Source organism: Xiphophorus hellerii, chromosome 21 (assembly GCF_003331165.1).
Source record: "Xiphophorus hellerii strain 12219 chromosome 21, Xiphophorus_hellerii-4.1, whole genome shotgun sequence".
NCBI lineage: Eukaryota > Metazoa > Chordata > Actinopteri > Cyprinodontiformes > Poeciliidae > Xiphophorus > Xiphophorus hellerii.
In genome coordinates, this window is record NC_045692.1 from 200,087 (window position 1) to 223,815 (window position 23,729).

The 23,729-nt window shown below is 38.8% G+C and overlaps 1 protein-coding gene across 1 annotated transcript; it reads left to right on the forward strand.

Moving 5' to 3' along the window:
* The first annotated feature begins 2,648 nt into the window (after nt 1-2,648).
* cnn3a (calponin 3, acidic a) lies at nt 2,649-14,931 on the forward strand. The gene is made up of 7 exons (XM_032552172.1): nt 2,649-2,828; nt 9,665-9,786; nt 11,889-11,955; nt 12,070-12,207; nt 12,318-12,434; nt 12,571-12,717; nt 13,962-14,931. The coding sequence occupies exons 1-7, from the start codon at nt 2,772-2,774 to the stop codon at nt 14,301-14,303; spliced, it is 990 nt and encodes a 329-aa protein (XP_032408063.1). The 5' UTR covers nt 2,649-2,771; the 3' UTR covers nt 14,304-14,931.
* Nucleotides 14,932-23,729: the final 8,798 nt, after the last annotated feature.

Consider the following 23,729-nt stretch of genomic DNA (forward strand, 5'->3'; position numbering starts at 1 on the left):
TCTTGAAAGAGTTACTGTACATGGTGACAGCTGTGAGCAGGAAAGACCTCCTGAAGCAGTACGAGAGAGTGGAGGAAATTCAAACCATCTCTTCCATCTATCATAATGGGCAATGTGAGGCATCACTGTGAGGATCATGATCTTTGAGTTCTCCATTGCACTTAACACAATTGAGCCTGTTTTTGCACAAAGGCTTCTTCTTATTCTCTGTAATACAGACCGTTACAGGAGATCTTTCCTGTCAGCAGCCAACACCATCCACAATTTCTCTTTGAAGAGTTTTGAATTAATACAAGCTACATTTAATTTCCTTCTGGGTCAATAAAGTATTTTTGAATTTGTAACAGAGAATGTGAAGAAACCTCCTACTAAATACACTTTGTTTTTCTGTGACAGTCTCATAAAAAGAATGCTCAGGGTTGTTCATAATGTTCTTGATTTTATGTAAAATCCTTCTTTGCACCAGTGATTCTACGGTCGTCCCCAGCACAGAACCAGCCTTCTTCATCAGTTTGTTGAACCTCTTTGAGTCCCTGGTTCTGCTACTGCGGCCCCAACAGATGATGACAGATGAGATGACACACGTCTAGAAGATATTCAGCATTTTGCTGCAAACCTTGAAGGATCTAAGCTTCCTCAAGAAGTACAGCCTGCTCTGACCCTTCTTGTAGATGGTTTCACTGTTGAAAACCAATCAACAGTGATTGGTTTTCAACAGTGAAAACCACTACAGTCCAGTCTGTTTGACAGGAAGGCTGTAGGTCAAAGGAGGGCGGAATGTCTATTTGGCTGGAATCGAGAGAAGAATGACGAGCTTGTTCCCGAAGTCATTCTGTTAAAGAAAGTGTTCAGCTCATTTGCTTTGTCCAGACTTCCTGTTTTTGGTTGAAGCCTGTGAGCTTCTTCATCCCTGACTACTCATTTCTGATGATGTCCTCTTGTAGCTTACTCTCCAGCTTCTTCCTATGCACCACCTCGATGTCTCCAATCTTAACTTTGAACTGCTTATGTATACTCCTCAATAACTCCCTGCATCTCACACTAAAGACTTTTTTTCTTGTTTAGTAGCTCCTTCACAACTGGCAAACCAAAGTTTATTAGGGAAGCTTCTCACTGTTCTGGTGGGGACGATGTTGTCCACACAGAGGCTCGTATAGTCAGTCACGCATTCAGTCATGACATTGATGTTCTCTCCATGTGGCTGATGAAGAGCAAACCCATCTGTAACCTCAAGAAACTGCAAGGCTTCTTCAGTTTTCTCAGTCTTTTTCTTTGCAGCTTACCTCTGAACAAGGGGTTTATATTTTGAGCAGAGAAAAACAAGGCAGTGATCTGATTTCCCCAGAGGTCTGTCTTTGGAGACATATGAATTCTTGACATTATATTCTATTCTAAATTATACACAACCCATTTTTTTAGACAAGGACTGTAATTCTTTATTCAGTTGTATTAAAAATTTGATCCCACATATCATCAAAACTTGCAAAATATGTTGTGATGCTGAAGCTAAAATCAATTAACTTTATGCTGTGGTTAGGAGAATGGCCTTAAATCAATTTCCTGGTACATGTGGCCTCACTGTTCATTTTCAGAGTAATAAACTTTATTTGAAAAGGGTCACTGTACAGCTCAAATATAAATACCACCATTTCCTACTGAAACCAGATTTGATAGTAAGATCATTTGCATTAGTGTGATCACAATTGTCACTTTATGGATGCAGGTGCAAACACAATACAGCATTCTGAGTTTTGTGATAAATTTCAAATATGTTGTACCCCTGCAAAGTCTAAAAAAATTCAAAACCCTTTCTAATCAGCTTCAATCCATGATTAGACAGGAGTAGATATATTCCAAGGTTTTCCCTCAGATATGGACTCTGTATTCAAAATGTTGATTGTTGTGTTGTCAAATGTAATAACTCTGTAAGTAACTGTTTATCCAATTACTCTGCCGGTGGTGCACTTAAAAGGGAATATAAAACATATTCAATATAAAGAGACTTTAATAAGAACCCTAACCCATAATAAAAGAAATGCAATTTCAAATTATAATCAACATTTATCCAGCTAATGACGTTCTGAGACAGGTTTGAAATGGATATGTGTATATTCTGTGAGAATGGATTTGGATCATCTGTCAGATTGTACTGATCTTCATCAGTTTATCTGGTTCATGGAGTTTATTTAACAGATATACCCATCCAAGAGGTTACATTTGGTGTATTTATTAATGACCATAACAACAACTAAAGGATAAACAATGTTCTCATATGTGACATTTGTATATTTAATGTTTAATTTAATGCTAAAATTTTAGCCAAACATAAATTTGTTGCCTGAGTCCTTTTTTTTTTTTGAAGTCGAAATTATTTTCAGCTGACGTCTTCTTTTTTTTCTAAAGAAATAATAAAAAAAACATTTGTACTTTAATGTATTGTCCTGAACTTTTATGCTGTATACAAGTTTTCATTTTTGGTTTTTACTGTTTTTTGTTTGGGGTTGTTTTGCTGTATGTACTTTGAGCATAGTGTATACGTTATGGTGTTGATTGTATATTCTTATAGTTCTAATATAAAACACAGATGTACAGAAGATGAGAGCAGTAAAAAGTATCTGATTGGCTGTTTTGTGACGTCAGCTCGTTTTCACCACGTCCTTTCTGCCAGCTTTCCTCTGTCCTCCTCAGCTCTGCTTTGTTTCCGCTGCTCTGCTGGACCGCAGATTTTCTTCAGTTCTTTCTGCTTCTGTATTTGGGATTAGGAGCAGAAAATGACCTATTTTAATAAAGGACCTGCCTACGGCTTGTCTGCTGAAGTTAAAAGCAAAGTAAGTGCTTCCTTTCTTCGACACTCGCTTGTTAAAAACTTTTTAATTTGCTTGCGTAGTTACTCTGTTGTGCAAGGAGATATTTATGGTAGAAAAACAACAGTCTTCAAACATTTTAGCTTCTAAAGTTTGTAGCAGGGACAAACCCAAACTCTCCGAAGTTTTTCGAACTCCACGAGTTTCTGTCTCCAGTTCCAACCAGTTTAAGTTTCCATCGTGACCACAAGCGGTGCTTGAGAACAGCTTTAAAAGGCTGGAATGACCTGAGGCCCACAGAAAGGCGAAGGAAGAGAGGAGGGAGATGGAAAGTTGAGTTTTCTCTGATATGTTCCATTTTTGAGCTTTTTTTTTTTTTAATCAGAACCTGAAAGCTCCTTAGGGAGCAGATTGATACTGGAAGCACTGCGTCACACTGGACGGTTTTTGAGGAGGAGCCGGGCCCTCCTGGGCCCTGCTATGATCTGCTGTGTCCGAATGGTTTCACGCCGATCAGTGCCGGCCCAAGCATCCATGGGGCCCTAAGCGAAATTTTGGTTTTTGGGCCCTCTGTTTCTGCTAATAATGTTGATTGCTGCAATTAACAGTCAGATAATTAGATCATTCGCACATCTGCGTTAAACTTATTGCATCTCTGATAATACTGTTTGCAGCTTTTCAGACTGTCTCATAAGATGAGATGGACTGTTGGATGAAAATGCAGAATTTCATTAAAAGTTCAATAATTGTGGTCACTCATTTCAAAAAGTATTTTGTAAATTAATTTAACATAGAGGGAAATGTGTCAGAAAATAAAAACACGATAAAACAATTTTAAATAAAACATCTTCATAAAAAGTTAAGTAAACTTTTTACATAAAAAGTAAACCAGCAACAGAGATACCTGCAACCTGATATGGATATGGCCCACGCTGCTAAAGGTACCACAAGCTGGTTCAATGATAATTGTATACCATGCTTGATTAGCCAGCAAACTGGCCTGACCTTTAACCCTATGGTAACATGGGCCTCCAGAACACCTCAGTAGAACCACTGGGTGATCTTCTCTATTCTGCGCTGCATTGATGTAGTAATTCACACAAGAAAAAGAAGTCCCAATCAAGTACTGAGAACAAAGAAAGTCATAGTTTTCAAAAATCTGACGTATCTGTTGAAAATAACATTTTTATTCATCTTCAATTTTGTAAGACTCTGTTTTTTTGTTTCCATCCTCTGTTAGCCATAATCATCAAAATTACAATAAATCAAACTTTAGATATTTTTACTTGATGTGTAAAGAATCTAGAATATGAGTTCCACTTTTTGAAATAAGTAAATAAATAATAAAATATGATACTTTCTTGTGATTTTTTTTTGCTGTACTTTTATCTGCGACTAGAAGTGGACATTTATTGTAACCCAGGCTTTCCCTCTGGGGTTTGGGTTAGCCCTGACTTTGATTGATGTCATGATAGTACTACAAAATATCATGATAAAATTAGAAATCCATGTAGCCCACCCAGCCACGGCTCCAGAAAAATTTAGCAGGGGGGACATTGGCTTAATTTGGGGGGCAGAGTAAATGAGCTTTTATTTTAATATAAATACATAAACAAACTGTTCAAATAAAATAACTATGTTTATTGATACAAAATAAATGATAAGGATGACATGTATAAAATGTTGAGCACTTATGCTCAAACTTGCATAAACATTAGCTCATACATTGCAGAAATCTAAGAACCTAATGTTTTCAGTCTCTGAAGTATATTTCTTTAAATGCAAAATCAATCTACTACTCAAGTAAGAGTAGTAATAATAATATTACTCAAGAAAAGGAAAACATTACAGTGCATTAAAGCTACTCTCATAAGTACTTTTTCCCCCAAAAGGTTACTCAAGTAAATGTAACCTACTGCCCACTTTGTAACATAGAGCAGTCATCCCCAACCCCCGGGCCGCGGACCGAATGGGTACCGGGCCGCACAACAAATAATTCAATATTTCCGTTTTATGTATTATCTGAGTCTGGAGGATCTTTTATTTTAAAATCCTTTAACCGGATTCTCTCAGTTACATCTTGCGCGCCAACATTGAGCCCACAAGCAGCAAAATGAGTAAGAAACAGATCAGATGTCTTTGGAAAGTTTCTTTGCAAAGGGAAAAGGCCCAGAGAAGAGACAGGAGAATGGATTTATCCCGGATTGGCAGGTTATTCCCACATACCAACCTCGCTCTGCATGATGTGGTGACCGGCTCGTTAATGAAGCATTGAAGCTTCAAACTGCTTCACCACGTAGAGACCAAGAACCCTGAGCATCAGCAACACTTGGGGTGTCTGAGATTGTCTCTCATCACTCCCAGATGGACCGTCTTTTTGCAGAGAAACAAGCTCAGGACTCCCATTAGTCATTATTGTGAGTTAAAATTTTCAGGAAAGTAAAATGTTTGTTTTTGTGATGCATCTGTATCTTATTTTGAAGGGATATGTAAACGTTACCATAGCAACTAGCGTCAGAGAGCGTTAGGGCAGTGGTCGAGACGAAATGAGAGGAGTGGAGCTTGTGAGTTTTAGGTCTGGTTCACACAATTTAAGGATTGTCGGCCGAATTTCCAAACCTCTGTGACCACAGAGCCGATAAAAGTCCAACAGGTTCGGTCGGTTCATGAGTCCAGCCACACGGCAGGAGCAACACACCACAGAACCGATTCCAGAAGAAAATCCCCAACATACTATACGTGAATTTAGAATAATCAAACACAGATGACGATGTAGAAGTAGTAGTGATAGTTTGTGGCTCATTTTAAGGGATAAAAGACGTAACAAAATAAAAGGCCTTTGATAAAAGGCGGCGGGAGCTGCCGCTCTATTTGCTGCACTATGATTTGGAGGTGAGTTATGTTTTTTCGTAGTTAACAATTTAACTGAATAAACATAACCACATAAAATAAACATACACTGCTCAAAAAAATAAAGGGAACACTTAAACAACACAATATAACTCCAAGTAAATCAAACTTCTGTGAAATCAAACTGTCCACTTAGGAAGCAACACTGATTGACAATCAATTTCACCTGCTGTTGTGCAGATGGAATAGGCAACAGGTGGAAATTATTGGCAATTAGCAAGACACACTCAATAAAGGAGTGGTTCTGCAGTTGGGACCACAGACCACTTCTCAGTACCTATGCTGTCTGGCTGATGTTTTGGTCAGTTTTGAATGTTGGTGGTGCTTTCACACTCGTGGTAGCATGAGACGGACTCCACAACCCACACAAGTGGCTCAGGTAGTGCAGCTCATCCAGGATGGCACATCAATGCGAGCTGTGGCAAGAAGGTTTGCTGTGTCTGTCAGCGTAGTGTCCAGAGGCTGGAGGCGCTACCAGGAGACAGGCCAGTACACCAGGAGACGTGGAGGAGGCCGTAGGAGGGCAACAACCCAGCAGCAGGACCGCTACCTCCGCCTTTGTGCAACAAGGAACAGGAGGAGCACTGCCAGAGCCCTGCAAAATGACCTCCAGCAGGCCACAAATGTGCATGTGTCTGCACAAACGGTTAGAAACCGACTCCATGAGGATGGTATGAGGGCCCGACGTCCACAGATGGGGGTTGTGCTCACAGCCCAACACCGTGCAGGACGCTTGGCATTTGCCAGAGAACACCAGGATTGGCAAATTCGCCACTGGCGCCTTGTGCTCTTCACAGATGAAAGCAGGTTCACACTGAGCACATGTGACAGACGTGACAGAGTCTGGAGACGCCGTGGAGAGCGGTCTGCTGCCTGCAACATCCTTCAGCATGACCGGTTTGGCAGTGGGTCAGTAATGGTGTGGGGTGGCATTTCTTTGGAGGGCCGCACAGCCCTCCATGTGCTCACCAGAGGTAGCCTGACTGCCATTAGGTACCGAGATGAGATCCTCAGACCCCTTGTGAGACCATATGCTGGTGCGGTTGGCCCTGGGTTCCTCCTAATGCAGGACAATGCTAGACCTCATGTGGCTGGAGTGTGTCAGCAGTTCCTGCAAGATGAAGGCATTGAAGCTATGGACTGGCCAGCCCGTTCCCCAGACCTGAATCCGATTGAGCACATCTGGGACATCATGTCTCGCTCCAGCCACCAACGTCACGTTGCACCACAGACTGTCCAGGAGTTGGCGGATGCTTTAGTCCAGGTCTGGGAGGAGATCCCTCAGGAGACCATCCGCCACCTCATCAGGAGCATGCCCAGGCGTTGTAGGGAGGTCATACAGGCACGTGGAGGCCACACACAATACTGAGCCTCATTTTGACTTGTTTTAAGGACATTACATTAAAGTTGGATCAGCGTGTAGTGTTATTTCACTTTAATTTTGTGTGTGGCTCCAAATCCAGGCCTCCATTGGTTAATAAATTTGATTTCCATTGATGATTTTTGTGTGATTTTGTTGTCAGCACATTCAACTTTGTACAGAACAAAGTATTCAATGAGAATATCTCTTTCATTCAGATCTAGGATGTGTTATTTGAGTGTTCCCTTTATTTTTTTGAGCAGTGTATATAAAATGACCTTTACATATAGTAATAAACATTTTCACATATCAAATCCGATGTCCACCGGACTCTCAGTTGCCATGTCAACTGTTTGGGATTCCCCTCCATTCTTATGTTGCAGCGCTTTCTGATTGGCTACCTGTCACATTCAACAGGCTGCGTTCTCGCTCCCAGTCAGGAAAAACCCCACAGGCTGTGACAATTGGGCCAAGACAATGTTGAATATGGGACCACTGACATAGATAACAAAATCAGTAGCCTATTCTCGCTAAGAAGCTTAACATGATATATTGCCATTGGCTGCATCCAACAGAATTATTCAACTCACTCGGTTGGTTTGGGGGTGGGGAGGGACTGTACAAAGTTCTTTTTCTTTTGCTGGTTTGCGGCTATGAGTCTAACACATACTCAGCACAGCAGCAGCATGTCTGTTGCTGCCACACAGGTGTAAAACCATGCAAACATCTTTAGGGCTCATGTTACGTTAAAAGGCAGTTCGGACAAATATGTTGTGACATGTTAACAATAGATTAAGCTGTTGTAAAGGCTGAAAAAATGTGTGGGACAACGGGCACAAATATGGGAAGTGCAGGATTCCCAACTGTGTCAAATCAGGAGATGGTTTGATATGACAAGTTGGCCACTGGGGTAAAAAACTGTTTCCAGTCCTGGGGTGGAAGGCTAGGGGGGTATGGCTGACTCTGTAATGGGCAATGCCCCCCGATGCCTGCCCATGCCGCCGGGCCTGAGCCTGCCCCTAATAACTCCTGAGTTCTTGAGTTTAGAGCCCTGTGGGCCAGTAGTGTTGAAGTTTCTTCAGCATTTAATGATTTAAAAGGCAAATAAAACTGTGTTAGATCATCATTTTAGGCCACAGGTCTCAAACTCCAGTCCTCAAGGGCCGGTGCCCTGCAACTTTTAGATGTGCCTCTGCTGCACCACCTGAATAGAATAATTAGGTCATTAAGGCTCTGATCTACACAAGGAGGAGGTCATTAAAAAATTTAATTCCAGTGTTTTGTACCTGTGACACATTTAAAACCTGCAGGACAGTGGCCCTTGAGGACTGGAGTTTGACACTCCTGTTTTAGAGCCTCAACAAAGAGAATCAGTGCAGAAAAAGCCTTTAGATCACTGGAAGATCAATTCTCCACTAGTGTCTGCATTGAGACAGTTCCTCTGTTTACTAGAACTTTTCTACTCAAGTGATAAACTGCATAGGAACTAACTCCACTGCAGGTGTCTAACAGAATAATCCAGTCCCCGTTTTAGTGAGCCCTTTATTACACAGTGAAAGGGATTTTTCAGTATGTAGCACACATTTTTTTGGGTGTGTGTGAGTTACAAATAACTCGGAGAAAAGAGGAGATGGGCTCCAGTCATGGTGTTCTGACAGCATACCTCGGCTCATAATAGTTATGCAAATATTTCATAGAAAAATGTCATTGTTAGCAGCCAGCTGGCACATTTAAAGATCAACACACAAGTACTACATTTAAATCAGCATATTTCTGGCTCATGTCACTAGAAGACAGAAGAAATGATATTATCAGCGTCTACGTTGTCTGATAATATTCTTTCTAGATATGAAGAGGATAATTATCTTTGGCTGCTTTGAGGTTAGTGGAGATCCAGTTGTCCCACAGTCAGTGTAGGGGCTCTTAATGCCTCAAGATCATTTCTCTTTCCTCTTTCCAAAACTCAGGATTCTGTTGTAGTTATTTCAGTACTCAGTTCTGTAATAGCTGAATCATTATTTTGCTTTGTTTTTGGTGCCACTTTGGAGTTTCCTGTCATGCTGCAGGGGGTGCTGAGCTGTTTCTTTATATGATTAAACAGGGTTTCCCCCAGAAAACTTGCTAACCCCCGTGGTTGGGGCCCCCACTGCGTTTTTGTTTTTGTAGTGAAAAAAGACTGGCTAGATTTACCCACCCACATGAAAATTTTCAGCAAATAGACTGAGTAGTTAGTACTCCGTTTGTTCAGGTTTGTGCTGTTAAAATTTTCTTTTGTGCTGCTTTGGTGTCTGAGACATTAAAAATGAAATTTTTAGGCCATCCAGAGGTCACCATCCCTATATCTTGCTCCAAAACACACCAGAGTGGGCAGGTCTGTGCCGTTAAAACTGTCATTAGTTCAGCTTTTCTTTATGAGATATTATGGAGCCCTTGAATGTTATTGTTTACATCTGGAAATTTAACTGGAATCACCAATGGGTTTCTTGAAGACTGATATTCTTCCATAACTTAGCAATACCTTTCACAAGTTAACTACATTTTACTAAAAAATAGTTTTGCAGAAGTTTTGAAAATGTTTTCATTTTTTTAGATTGCTCAAAAATATGACCCCCAGAAGGAGGAGGAGCTTCGCTTCTGGATCGAGGATGTAACAGGGATGGCTATAGGAGAAAACTTCCAGAAAGGTTTGAAGGATGGAGTCATTCTTTGCGAGTAAGTTTTGTTTGTGAGTTTTTATGGCAGACTGTAGGCAGAACATGAGGACTTGGGGTGACTCATCTAAGCTTTCTGCAGATCTTCACTATATCTACGCAGAATGAAGAAGGCTGCTTTGATTTTGCAAATCCTCTGATTAGGTAGAAATCACTCATCTGACTGTCAGATTGAGTGCAGCCTCCGACTCTAAAACGATTTGTATGTGGCAAATCATACTGACCAAACAGAAAGCAGATGTCATTGATAAAGTATAGAGCCTTTTGTGTTCTTCCTCTGTACAAATCAGATGTGAGTAGAGGTAAGACCTAGTCACTCATTCGCAAGTCACAAGTAAGCCTTTGCTTTTCCAAAAAGGCCTGTTTTCAGTCTGAAAATGTAAGCACAAATACTAAAAGTTTGAGGACATAAGACATGAAATGCTGCATTCAGACTAAAAATGTGTGTTGACTTGTGGAAGTAAAATTCCCGAATACCATACCATAGCTACAATCTGATGCTGTGAGTGTAATCTTTATGTTTGAGCTTTGTTTGTTCATAAATACATCTCAGCAAATTACAATTGTCACCGATTAAGCCGGCCAATTAAACTGGGCCCCTCTCCCAGATTCCACTTAATCTACGTATGTTGAGATGCTGTTATTGGTGCTGATGTTCTTAGCACACATGACTTCCTAACATCAGGGAAGCCTGATTGAAGATCAACACAGTGTAATTATAGTCAAGTTAAAGCACCAATGTCAGGTTCTGCAGTATCGCTGCTCGGTGGTGCCAGAGAGACACACTAAACAGAAATTAATTTGGAAGGTGAAGAAAGAGAAAGCAATAGATAAACATAAAACAACAAAAAATAAACAACTTCAGTTTTTATCAGTGACAGCTATCACTTTGTTTCCAGAGGAATCCACAGAGTATCAGGTTTCCAATGATTATGATTTACTGGGAAAGTTTTTGTTTTGGGGGGATGGTGTGTAACTGGCCAGCAGGTGGGCACTTGGAGAAATTAGAATTTCTGACAGCTCAAAATCATGCAATTCCTGTATTGATGCAGCCATTAGTATTATAAGTTCGACCTTAAACTAGTGGGTGCACCGATTTCACAGATTAGGGTTATTTTTGCTTGACTTTGACAACCTCACCAGGTAGATGTGATGTGAAATTTGGTGTGCTTTGGTTCAGCTACAAAATAAAAAAAAAGACAACCAACACACCAAGTCTGACAAAGCAGGTGTTTAAATTGGCTAATCAACCACCTCTGCGTTAGATTAGCTAAAAGCAGCAGTAGCTAATCTGCCACAGCAATCACATTAATATTAGTTGCAAAATAAACATCAAGCCTAAAAACAAAACTTTAACAGATTGAAGGGTCTGTTCTTTGTGTGGGAAGTTTTTGAGTGTTTTTTGATGTTGGATCTTGAAACATATTGTGGTGTTGTTGACAGTTGCTATGGTAACACAACTGTGTTTAGCATAGCCTGTCAAGGAACTGGGGTGTAGTAGGTAGCCACCAGAGGATGACAAAGTGAACCAGTTGCAGGATTGAGGGCTGATTCCCTACAGGTGAGGCTGTACACCTGCAGCTCCTCAAGCCTTATTACATCCTGGATATGAGGAGCTGGTTGCCACTCACTCTTTGCCTGAGTGTTAACCATTGTGGTAATTTCAAGCCCTTCTTGTGAACTCCTGTGTGAACAATATAAGCCCCAGTGTAAGTCCGCATGCTGACCTCCTTCAAGGTCACCATGACCACCTCCTGTGACCTACTGGTGAAACCTTAAGTCATACAAGATCCAGCCATCGCTTCAGTTGAGCTGTACTTCAGCTGTGAATGTAGCACTGAATTAATGCTTAAATCAGCCTAATAGATATTAAAATGAGGCTTTATCCCAGGAACTCTGTGCGCCGCCATATCAACCATAATAATTGTAACCCCCACAACCCGACCCTGGAAAAGCGGAAGAAAATGGAGGGATGGATGGATGCTAATGTTATGTACTCTGAAGTGATGGGAATGTGTGTCAGTGAGCCTGTTGTCACTCAGTGTTTGACTACAGAACCTCAAAAAATAGTTAGTATTTTCAAGTCTGTCTTGTTCCATTTAGATTAATAAATAAGCTGCAGCCTGGCACAGTTAAGAAAATTAACCACTCCCAGCTGAACTGGCACAAGGTAAGACTCCTCTCTAATATCTACCTGAATGTCTTCTGTTTCTTGTCAAAACTTTAAAACAAGTGTTTGTTGTTTTGTTTGGTTGTTTTTTTCCCTCCATGTTGATTTCTGTAGCTTGAAAACCTTGGGAATTTCATCAAAGCAATCCTGACCTATGGCCTAAAGCCTACTGATATCTTTGAGGCCAATGACCTGTTTGAAAATGGAAACATGACTCAAGTACAGACCACACTGCTTGCACTGGCCAGCATGGTAAGTTCAGACGCATTGCTAATGAATTCTTTGTTCTGAGCAGAATTTTGCTTGTGAATGATTGAACTCATGAGGAATTAGTCCTGGCTCTGTTCTGTTGGGTCTATCAGGCAAAGACAAAAGGCATGGACACAAAGATTGATATTGGGGTGAAATATGCAGACAAACAAGCACGGCAGTTTGATGAAGAGAAGATCAAGGCTGGGCAGTGTGTCATTGGGCTCCAGGTAACAGTTTCAGCCTATAAGTTTTCAGTCTTTGCTGAGACAGACATCTCTTTTATTTCTAAACTAAATCTCCATGTTTATTCTAGAGAATTAAGTGATGTGAGTTTGAGAGGCCATCTTTCTGTTTTATCCTCAGATGGGAACAAACAAGTGTGCCAGTCAGGCTGGAATGACAGCATATGGAACCAGAAGACATCTGTATGACCCAAAGACCCACACTGATAAGCCGTATGACCAGACCACCATCAGTTTGCAGATGGGCACCAACAAAGGAGCCAGCCAGGTTAGACCTTACTGTTGTTTGCACCTCAATTTTGATCATTCTTTTTAGTTGTTACATGATGTCACAGAGATGGAGTTCTCATAAAATCCACTGGTTTATATCACTGAGAAATTCAAACAATATAGTTAAAAAAGGGTTAGGTTTACTGCAGCTTGAAGTGACCAAATTCCGATTTTGTTTGTAATGTAATGCAACCTGTATCTGACCTTTTCATGACAGTCTGAACAACACAGGTCAGCTTCTTTTCGAATGCGACCCAGGCCACTTGGGTATCTGATACATATCCTATTCAAATGTGACCTAATGTCCAGGTCACTGGTCACTATCACTGGTACTCGACAAATGTCACTCTTCTTTGTCCTGATAGTGCCAGCGTGAAGATAAACAACAACCCTGACTGACTATAATGAGGATTAAGTTAATATCCTGGCTCTGGTTGGACAACAACTTCAACTGTGTAAATGGATTTTCTCCGTAGGGTGTCTCTGCTCTCCCTTAGCGATAGGGTGAGAAGCTCGGTTATCCGGGAGGGACTCAGAGTAGAGCTGCTGCCGATGCTAACGGTGGATGCTCCACCGTTAGCATCCATGTTTACTTCAGCAAACACTGAGCGCTTCTCCTTCTTATGGCGGTTGGCAGGAGGCTGAGAACGCTGACGTTATTCCACTGCCTAACTGGGACACTTTCAGGTTGTTTGCCCGTTCACACTGGAGAACACATACAGGTCGCATATGTTTGGAAGTGTGAATGGCCAAGGCAAAAAAATCTGATTTGACAAAAAAATCGGAATTGGGTAACTTCAAGCTGCAGTGAACGCAGCCTAAAACACACGATGATAGTTTGATGCACCGTTTACAGTGAGATCCAGAGAAGTTTTTGAGGCCTTCAGAAAGAGGATTGTTCCAGAGATTTAAAGAGTCGCTGTAAAAAAAAAAGTCACAAGTGTGAAACAAGAAAGGCAGAAATAAAACTGGATCCTGTAACATTACAGTAACTAAACATACTCATGCTTTTATTTAGGATTTGCTGAGAATTCATAAATAAAAAGTTTTTTTGTCTGTGTCAACCATATCTTATTCTAATATATCACTGGCATGAATGCCATAGTCTTATTATTTTTTCTCTGCTTTTGAACTGATATTCTTAATGAGGATGATCTGATTAAGGACAAGTATCTAAGCACTCTCAGTGTAGGACATAACAAGCAAATTACAATAATCATGGTGTAATGTGATGTCTGACAGGCAGGCATGTCGGCTCCTGGTACCCGCAGAGACATCTTTGATCAGAAGGTGGCGCTGCAGCCACTTGACAACTCCACCATCTCCCTCCAGATGGGTACCAACAAGGTGGCATCTCAGAGGGGCATGAGCGTGTACGGTCTGGGCCGGCAAGTTTATGACCCCAAGTACTGCGCCCCTCCAACAGAACCAGTTATTCACAAGAATGGCAGCCAGGGCACCGGTACAAATGGTTCAGAAATCAGTGACAGTGATTATCAGGTTGAATTTCAGGAAGAGGAGTACCACACAGGTTACCATGACGACTACAACTCTCACTATAATGATCCCAACATTGACTATTAGTACAGAGATTTAGGTGTAAAACAGTATTATTTTATCCCACATAACAAAGCAGACAAAACATTTCTTCTTTGCTTCAAGAGTTTTTTTAACTCTTGAAGCAAAGAAGAAATGTTTTGTCTTCCCTCCTGAACGAGACGCTGAGCAGCAGAAGTAACAGGTTTTAGTACTATTAAAGAATGACAAATAGACATAGTTATGTGAAAAGTAATCTTTTCCATTCTTACTTTTTGAAGGATGTTTTATTGTTGTAACTCTGATGTATGGACCATTTATATGAAGTGAATTTGTTAATGTCCTGTATTTATTTTCAGGATGAAAGCTGATCCATACAGTATATTTTGTTAAATCTTTTGTTTGCCATTAGTTCATCTCTGCTGCTGCTGAAGTTACATTCCAACTATGGTTATTCAAAACAACAGGATTGTTATTCCTCAGTAATAAGCACCCGAATGCTAATAATTATGGGATGGTTAATATTTTACAGCCAGACATTATTTTGCATTATATTATGTTTCTATCTTTTTCTTATAGGACCAAAATGTGTTTATTATAGTGACTTTATAATTAATGTTTCATGGTCAAGAATTAAAATATCTTTCAATAAAGTTTTTAATTGTTTTAACCAGCATTCCTCTGTGTGTTGTGCTTACACACAATGTTTTTGCTTAGACACGTTTGTTGAAAAAAGATCCTCCTGAACATCAAGGAAAATATATATGTAGAGTCCAAAAGTTAAATCTATTTTAATGATAATATAAAAATCCAAACTAGTCTGTCTGTAGACACGTTCTTCCAGTTCCCATTGTTTTTGTTTCTCCAAATTCTGATTGGGAACAAGCTTCACTGCATTACACTAGTTTCTATAACAATGAAATCTCCCTGATTGGAGGGAAATTGTAATGGTTCAGTTGTACAAAGAATTTACAACCCGTTTGTTGTGGGTGGGTCTTTTCTTGCCCGCTGATGAAAAAATAGGGAATTTCTTTCCTTCCACTCTGTGACTTCAGCATCTCCATTAGACAGTTTAGCAAAATGTAGGTATTAAGGGTACAAACTCAATAAATTAATAGAAACCTGCTGTAGTTACACAGGCTGGTATGGTACAGTATCTTAGTGTTTGAAAGTAAAGTATTTTATTAAATTAGTAGTTTGTTGCTCACCAATTTATTCAGTGGCTCCTTTTAAATGTCAAAATGGTATAGCTGATCTCTGAAAAGGAACAATTGGATTATTCTATAATATAGTCTTTCTTATATGTTTTTAAGAGTATTAGATATCAATCCACTATCTTCAGCTTACCCTGGATCTAGTCCCAGAGGGAACAGCCTAAACAGAGAATCCCAAACATCCCTTTCCACAGGAACTTTGGCCAGTTCCTGCTTTCTTATCTGATATAATTGAAAAAGCTGTAAAATCAGACAAGAGAACATTTTAAAAACAGTATTATGTTTGTAAGTGTGGCAAGCTCTCACTAGTCTAGCCCCTTAAAGCTCTTTCGTACGCGACACATTTCTTCTAAAAAAAGAGGTCTTGAATCCAACGGTCATCTTTAAGTCTTTACTGAACTTAAAAGGAAATAAAAATAACAACCAGATTCAAAAGAAATTGAAAGTGACGGTCAAAAGACTGTGTTACTCTCAAGGTGCCAGACTTCTACAATGAGCAAGTACTTTCATCTTTCAAAAACTAATTAGTCAATAACCAATGTAATAAGCTTAAACACAATACAATTACAGATGCTTATCTTTTTCAAATAGCAGCGTAACAAATGAAACTCACGTAAACACAAAATAACATTTTGTATGAAGTTTCAAAAAATGTACCTATGCCTCCTACAATGTTGCTTAAGATCAACACAGTCAAAGTGTTGGAGTGGTCATCACAAAGCCCTGATGTGAAAACCTGACTCAGTTCTGACAGGAAGAACGGGCCTGAATTCTTTCTGTCAGAAACCCGAAACATTTGATCCCAAGTCAGACAGCAATTCTACCAAATACTGTGGAAATGATTTAAAACCTCTGACTCTATAAAACTATGTAAAAACTACTCTCGTTAAAGTTTTTTGGTGATGTTAATGGACACAAAACGGGAAAATTCAGTTTGGTTTAATGTCAGACAGTGAGAAAAAGAGCTGTGTGTCTTTTTATAAAGTGGCAGACGAAGACAAAGGGCTGGGGATCAAAGAACAAGGACAGTATATTCTCAAGAAGTCACCAGTCTGTCACAAGACAAACAAACAACCCTGACCTTAGCTCAATTTTAATCTTGAATATTATGAAAAATTTAGATAAGTGGAAGTAGTCCTGATTAAGTTAAAGGCCTCCACTATGGAAATGACAGATTTTACTCTGCGCTCTGCCCTTTTGGGTGATGGCAGTTTATGCGCCTCTTTGAAAACTAAACTGGTTCAAAATTGTAAACTTTTAAATTCACAGTTCAATACCTTGTTTATACTTATTCAAACCACCACAGATTAATCTAAGAATGTTTTATGTTCATCAAAAACCTTGTATGATAGTGCTGGGAGTTTAAGTTTATGCTTCAGTAACGGAGGCAATATCTAGAAAAGTTTCTAAAATCTAAATCTATTATTATAATCTTAATACACTAATATCACTTCAACTAATTTTTCAATGCAACCTAACCTGATCTTTTCGGCATGGTGAGTCTAGTAACTAATGGTGTTTGGAAAAAAAACCCAACCAGAATATTTATTCACTACTGGTAACAATAGTCTTCAAAATACATGCAACACATAGCAAGATGCAGATCACATGAACGGTAAATCTGTTAACTTATTAGACTGCTGGAGCAACAGGGTCACATGTGATTAAAGAAGAAAGTATTTGAAGTTCCAGTCTACTTTTAGAACCTATGATTTACCAAAAGGTGGAGCTCTACTACAAATTATTGGTTCCCTGGTAGAACAAGAGGACAGATTCCTTCCTTACTCCTATGCTTGCCCTGAATGCATCACTTATTTTGTGTCTTGACATGGCTTTAATAATAATCAGTTTTATATATAAAGCCCTTCATATATCAAATTGAAATCTCAAAGGGAACATTCACACACTGATGATGGCAAGCTACTGCTGCCATGTACCAGTGGACTGGGGCAGTCTGACCAACACCAGCAGACAAGGTTTCGTTTGTGTTCCCTTCTTGGGACAGAAAAGAAGGGAGGGGCGAACCGGATCCATTGATTGCAGGGCGGACTCCCACCATGTCGCGACCATCACCCGTATTTACGCTCAGTAGTGCTACGAGGAAAAGACAAGAAGTACAGACTAGAAGAGCTCCTTGAATAGACCTAATTGTGTGAAATATTTTAATCACATTCTTCCATAACATGATATATTGTACAGACGAACATCAGTTGGACAGTAAAAGATACATGCAATGCTTGATATATATTAAAAAAGCCCAAGTGAAACATGTACCAGTGGACCGGCTGGGTAAACGACCTGTGTTCACACAACTAAGGTTGAAACCAGATATTTACACATCTAATTAAAAGACAGACATTTTTTCTTACTGTTACAAGTTAAATCTTCTTCAGGTTAGTTTGAATTACCTCAATTATTTAGATTCACTAAAAGCCAGAAAACTTATCAATATCTTATTTTAGAGATTATATATATATATATATATATATATATATATATATATATATATATATATATATATATATATATATATACGTAGATATATCTATATATATAGATATAGATATCTATACAGTAGATAAAATACAAAATACAGTATAACACAATATTAAACAATAACATATTGTTACAAGAACACAAATAGCTAAAAAAATATAGTGAGAAGGCTAAGTTGAACAAATGAGTTTTGAGTTGTGCTTTGAACAAAACACATAATTTCTATTAATTTCTGGTTACAGTCGTCAGTTTTATGCTGAGCTATAAAAAACCGATGCTTTTCTGAACTCTAACAATTCAAAAAGTTTCTGAGGATGAGTTGAATCTATGCAATAGTCCTACTCTGGAGGTGATGAAGGAGGCAACCGATCTACTTAAAACTAACAAATCATCTGTCACTGATGGCCAGAAGAACTAGCCTCTTTTCTATTCTTGGTCTTTTTAAAGTGTATGGAACAGCTTCCTACCACTATGACTCAAGGCTTAATAACTTTATTTCCTAAACTTAGCAAAGACATTTTCCTAATTGTTAATTGCCGTCCAATATCCCTACTTAATACCAATTACAAAAAATATTTGCCTCAACCTTCTCTAGAAGATTGAAAAGGGTACTAGACTCTTTTATTGAAGGTACACAATCTGGACTCATGTCCAATAGACACATAAACAATCTTAGGCTAGTTATGGATATTTTGGATTACTCTGACTTAAGTTGATAAAAACTACATCTTAGATTTCTTAGAATTCTAAGATTTCTACTATAGCTTCCTATAAAAGAAGAAGTTTATTAGCTGGGTGTTGTAGTAACCAAAGATCAAAACAAAAGGTGCACCTCTAAATTTAATTCAGTCATACTCGAAACCCCAAAATAAAATAAATCAGTGGCTCCTGTGAGATCAAAGAAAGGTAGAAGTTTGCTCACTAATGCAGAAGGTATCCAGGTTGAAATATGCAGCTCTGTTTCTTAATGTGGACATTGTAAAAACAATTGCAGTGTCTGCAATTGTCTGTTTAACTTTGTATGGAAGAACAGAACACACTGAAGAAATTGGTTATGATGAACTCTTACAAAAATGGTGGTCTTAACTTTCTGGATTTTGATTCCTTAGCTGGATAAAACAAGAATTCCCAACCTAAATATGGAATGTTATATTTTGCCATTTTAAAAAGGCCTTTCTTTCATGGTCCCTCATTTACAAACATAATTTCTCTCCTCACAGTTACTTAATTTGGAATAATAGCAACATTATGTACAAAAACAAATCTCTGTTTCTGGAGTACTGGTTTAAACATGTCATATATTGGGTCATCCAGTGATTCAATAATGAATGCCACCTATGCAGAATTCTTTAGAAGATACAACATCCCTGTTACATACTTTTATACTTTTTCAAGCCCATGACTTTACCTATCCATTCCTAAAAAATACAACTGTAGCAAAATTTGTTTAGCTGATCATCCTGTTAGCAGGGGCGCAGTAAAAGGGGGGGAGGTTAGGACAATTCCAAGGACCCCTGACCGACAGGGGGCTCTCCACAGAATAGTTTAAAAAAAAAATTTATCATAGAAATAGAAAAAAAGGGACCCTGTCAATTACAAAATCAATTATATCGTGTTTTTAAAATTATTTTTAGCAGTAAAAATTAAATGAACAAGAACGACTGTAGCAGTTACTATGCCACCTAGAAAAATAATAGTCAGGTTTTCTAAAGGAGAGATCGAAAAAAGACAAGAGTGTCAATTTATATCCCAGTTTTTCTCCGAGACGTGGGTAGACTGTGTGAGACTATCAACCATTTAGCATAGTTAGCTTAGCTACAGACTGTTTGCCTCCATTTCACTAGCATTTAAACAATGAAGGAAAAAAATCTACCAACATATTCATATATTTAACTTGTACCTGTATCTTTAACAACAGATGAGTCAGACAGCAGCAGCTCTAACCTCGATACCAGAATAGCCTTTAACCCTTTCCCCACTGAAAATGGTGAGCAACACTGTGTTCAGTTTTCTAGATTTTTCCTGTCTCATTACTCTTTTTACAATTACACAGCAAAACAATATATTTATTCGAGACAGAAATTCAAACAATCTTTATAAAATTATAATGAAAAAACAGCCTCTTGCCAGTCCAGATTTTCCTGCTTTAGCTTGCATTTAAAAGATCTGTTGCCACGTCCCTCCTGACCCGTCCCATCCTCAGTGAAATTAAAGCTGCAGTATGTAACTTGTATTAATGAAAAGTACATGTTTGTTAAGACTGTCAATATGTTGAGAGATTATCTGAGAACAACTTAATTCCTTAATCTTTAGCGGTCAGTAGTAGGTCAGGGAGGAGCTGGAGGAGATTCATCTTTCACAGATTATCTGTCTCATAACAAACTGTCATGACAAGAAAGTGATGCAGTTGCATCTCTTTAAAATTGTGCCGCTTTTTATGGGTCAAATAGACTCAAGAAAATGTAACAGCAGGGGGCCCCAATTACATTTTTTGTCATGGGGCCCAAGATTCCTGGCGGTGCCCCTGCCTGTAGGTAACGACAAACTCATATGAACCATATTTCAGAAGGAACTTTTAACACGTCCAGGTATCTACTGGGATAGATTTGTAGATGGGATTTCATGGAAAAGGGTCTGGATTCTTCCAAATGAATTTTTGATTACTAACAGGATTAAAGACATCTTCTACAAAATGATTCATACAATCTACCTCACTAAGATGTATGATAAGTTTAGATTCAAGACAGAATTTGATATTAACTGAATTTGAGATTAAACTGTTCTCCACAGGTTTGGTACTTAAAAAGCCAGTGCTGGTCAGACTGTATCTGACTAGATTTCCTAATGTAGCTTCCTACAATAGGAAATCTGCCACTGAATTGTTCAGTGGTTTCAGGAACCGCTGAACAATTACTTCGCTCAGTGGTTTCATGTAACAGGAGGAAGAGAAATAACTCACTTTCCACCTTTAATATAAAATATCCTGTTTATTTCCTTCTGTTGGGAAATTCAGGTTTATGAGCAGCGAAGTGACATAAAGTTTGTAGACACATAAAATAAAGAAAATGATCAAAAAAATGAGATACTGTACAACAGAAGAAAAAGTGTTTAGTTAAGAAAAAACAGCTGATTGTACGAAAGGCTCAGCAACACAGAGCAGGATCAAACAAACACTTGTTGAATTTTGCCATGCTAGAAGAGAGCGGAGCGTTCCTCTCCTCTTAGCATTCACAGTCTGTCTCACACAGCCCAGTTCATTCAGAAAATGTTTCATGATACTTGTGACTCAGCAAAAAGTCAAGATCAGCTTTTTCCAAGACCATAACAATCTGAGTCCATCACTGTGGATCATAGGACATATGAGAGAGGAAGTGAGTCACGCATGTTATCAGTATCATGTAAGATTTAGTTGGACTCTTTTCTCCATCTAACTCAGAGTTTGGAAAAAAGCAATAATAAAAGCTGCTTCCTACAGCCAGCAGGGCCAGCCAGCGCTTTGGTTTCTCTGTTGCCTGGTTTCTCCTGTCATGTTTCTAAAGAATGCAGCTGGACTCACTGACTGCTCTGTGGGACTCCTTTTCATTTTCACCCAAATAAATCAATGATTCCTCTGAGAATAACACCAGCTGAACAGACAACATGTTTCATAATTATTGTTCTTATTAATAGATACTATTTATTAAAGTTTGTACATATTATCCCTCAGTTGGGATACACTTCTACAGTAGTTATATAGTAGTTGTTTATATCTACTTTTTTTTTTAGTTTTTTGGTTTTTATTTGAATGTTCAAATTTAAATAAACATTCTAATATACTTTAATGGTCCCAAAGGGAAATTAAATGTTGTTGTAACTCATATTAGTTCAAATTCTTCAAAGAGACAGTAGATAGTGTGTCACAGTGAATTTCAAGAAGCCTCTGACAGACAGTCTCATGAAGAGGACGGTCAGCGTTGTCCATAATTTTCTTGGTTTTATGTTAAGTCAAGTCTGCTGCACTCACTGACCGACAATATTTCAGAGGAAAAGAAATGGCAGTTAACTCTGTGAAGACAGAAGGTCACATATTCTGCAGATACAATTAAAAGCCTTCAGCTGATCCAAAATGCTGCAGCAAGAGATCTGATAAAAATTAAAAAAAAAGAAATATTTCTCTTATTGTAGCTCCCCATCATTGACTTCCTGTTAAATCCAAAATTGAATTTAAGATTCTCCTTCTCACATATAAAGCCTTCAATAATCAAACTCCATCGTCCCTCAGGTCTGATGCTTCCATGTGTTCCTAACAGAGCATTTTGCTCTCAGACTGCAGGTTTACTGCTGGTTCCTACAATTTCTAAAAGTAGAATGGTGAGGCAGATCCTTCAGTTATCAGGCTCCCCTCCTGTGGAATCAGCTCCCAGTTTTACTCTGTGAGGCAAACATCCTTCATACTTTCAAGTCTAGGTTTAAAACTTTTTTCGATAAAGCTTGTAGTTGGGCTGGCTTTGGTATTTAGCTACTTGATTTATTTCTGCAGTGATGCTGCTGCTATGGGCCTAGGCTACTGGAGGACAAACTACCTTTTATTATTGGCTGTTATCAGTGTCAGTGTTTAATACTGTCTCTTTCAAAGACAGAGCTATTGGCTGAGCTTTTATTGTTGACTAACTGTGTGTGCTCTCTTCCATCCTATATGGTAGAAAACTGGATTCTAGCTTATCTGCTTAACTATGTTTCTCTTCTAAATTACCTTGCGAAACTCTTTACTTTTCTTTAACATAGAAAGTTCTACTGGTTTATGTTTCTTCGTTTTACATGTTTGTTTTTTGTGCTCTCAACCCTCCAGATGGTCTTGGGAAATGGTTGTTCCCATTGAACCAGGGTTCTGGTTCTGCTGGAGCTTTGTTCCTGTTAAAGAGGAGATTTTCCTCTCCACTGTCTCTATAAGCATGCTTGGTGTGATGGATTGCTGTAAAGTCAACAGCACAATGCAAGCGGCAATTCAGTGGACAGTAATACTGAGAAGGTCATTTTAAGGAAAAATGTGTTTAATTCCATAAAACGTTTAAAATGTGTTGGTCACGTTTTTAAACAGGACAAATAACTTCTCCTGGCCAGCCACTTTAGTAAAATCTTCTTTCATTTTTACCTTTCTATCTCTACACAGAATATACATTTGCTGTAGTTGCTGATAGCAAGAACAGGGGGATCAACAAATACAAGAACATTTGAAAGACCAAACAAGGAGCAGGCTGTCCAAGGCCTCATCACCTTGGAGAGCCTGTTTCCCATCAGACTGAGGGTGGCTGAGATGCTTACACAACTTCTATATTGTTCAATTTAGTGAAAGTTTTAAGAAGAAGTTCTTGGAATTTGCCAAAAAAGCAAGTACTCACAGTGTTCAAAGTGACAATCTGTATAGAAGTGCGTTCTCTGTGCACAGATTTGACTAAACATTCTAATCTGAAAAAATCCACCAAAATGTCACGTATGTTTTTACTGACTGAAAATAAAATGACTAATTTTCCACAACAGGGTCCTGATCTAGTTTTCTGCCCCAGGATCAGAGAAAAGATGCTTCATACTCTGTCATGTAAATTTATTTGATGCCAAAAATGGAAACTTTAAATCTGCTCACTGTTCCGGATCTCCTGGTCAGGATAATGTTTTGAATTGGCTTTATGGCAGCTATAAATCAATTCAAATAAGTTGTTTCATTTTTACCCTGCTTCTCTGTTTTTGTTAGCTTATTTTATTTAGAAACTGTAGAGTACTCATTATT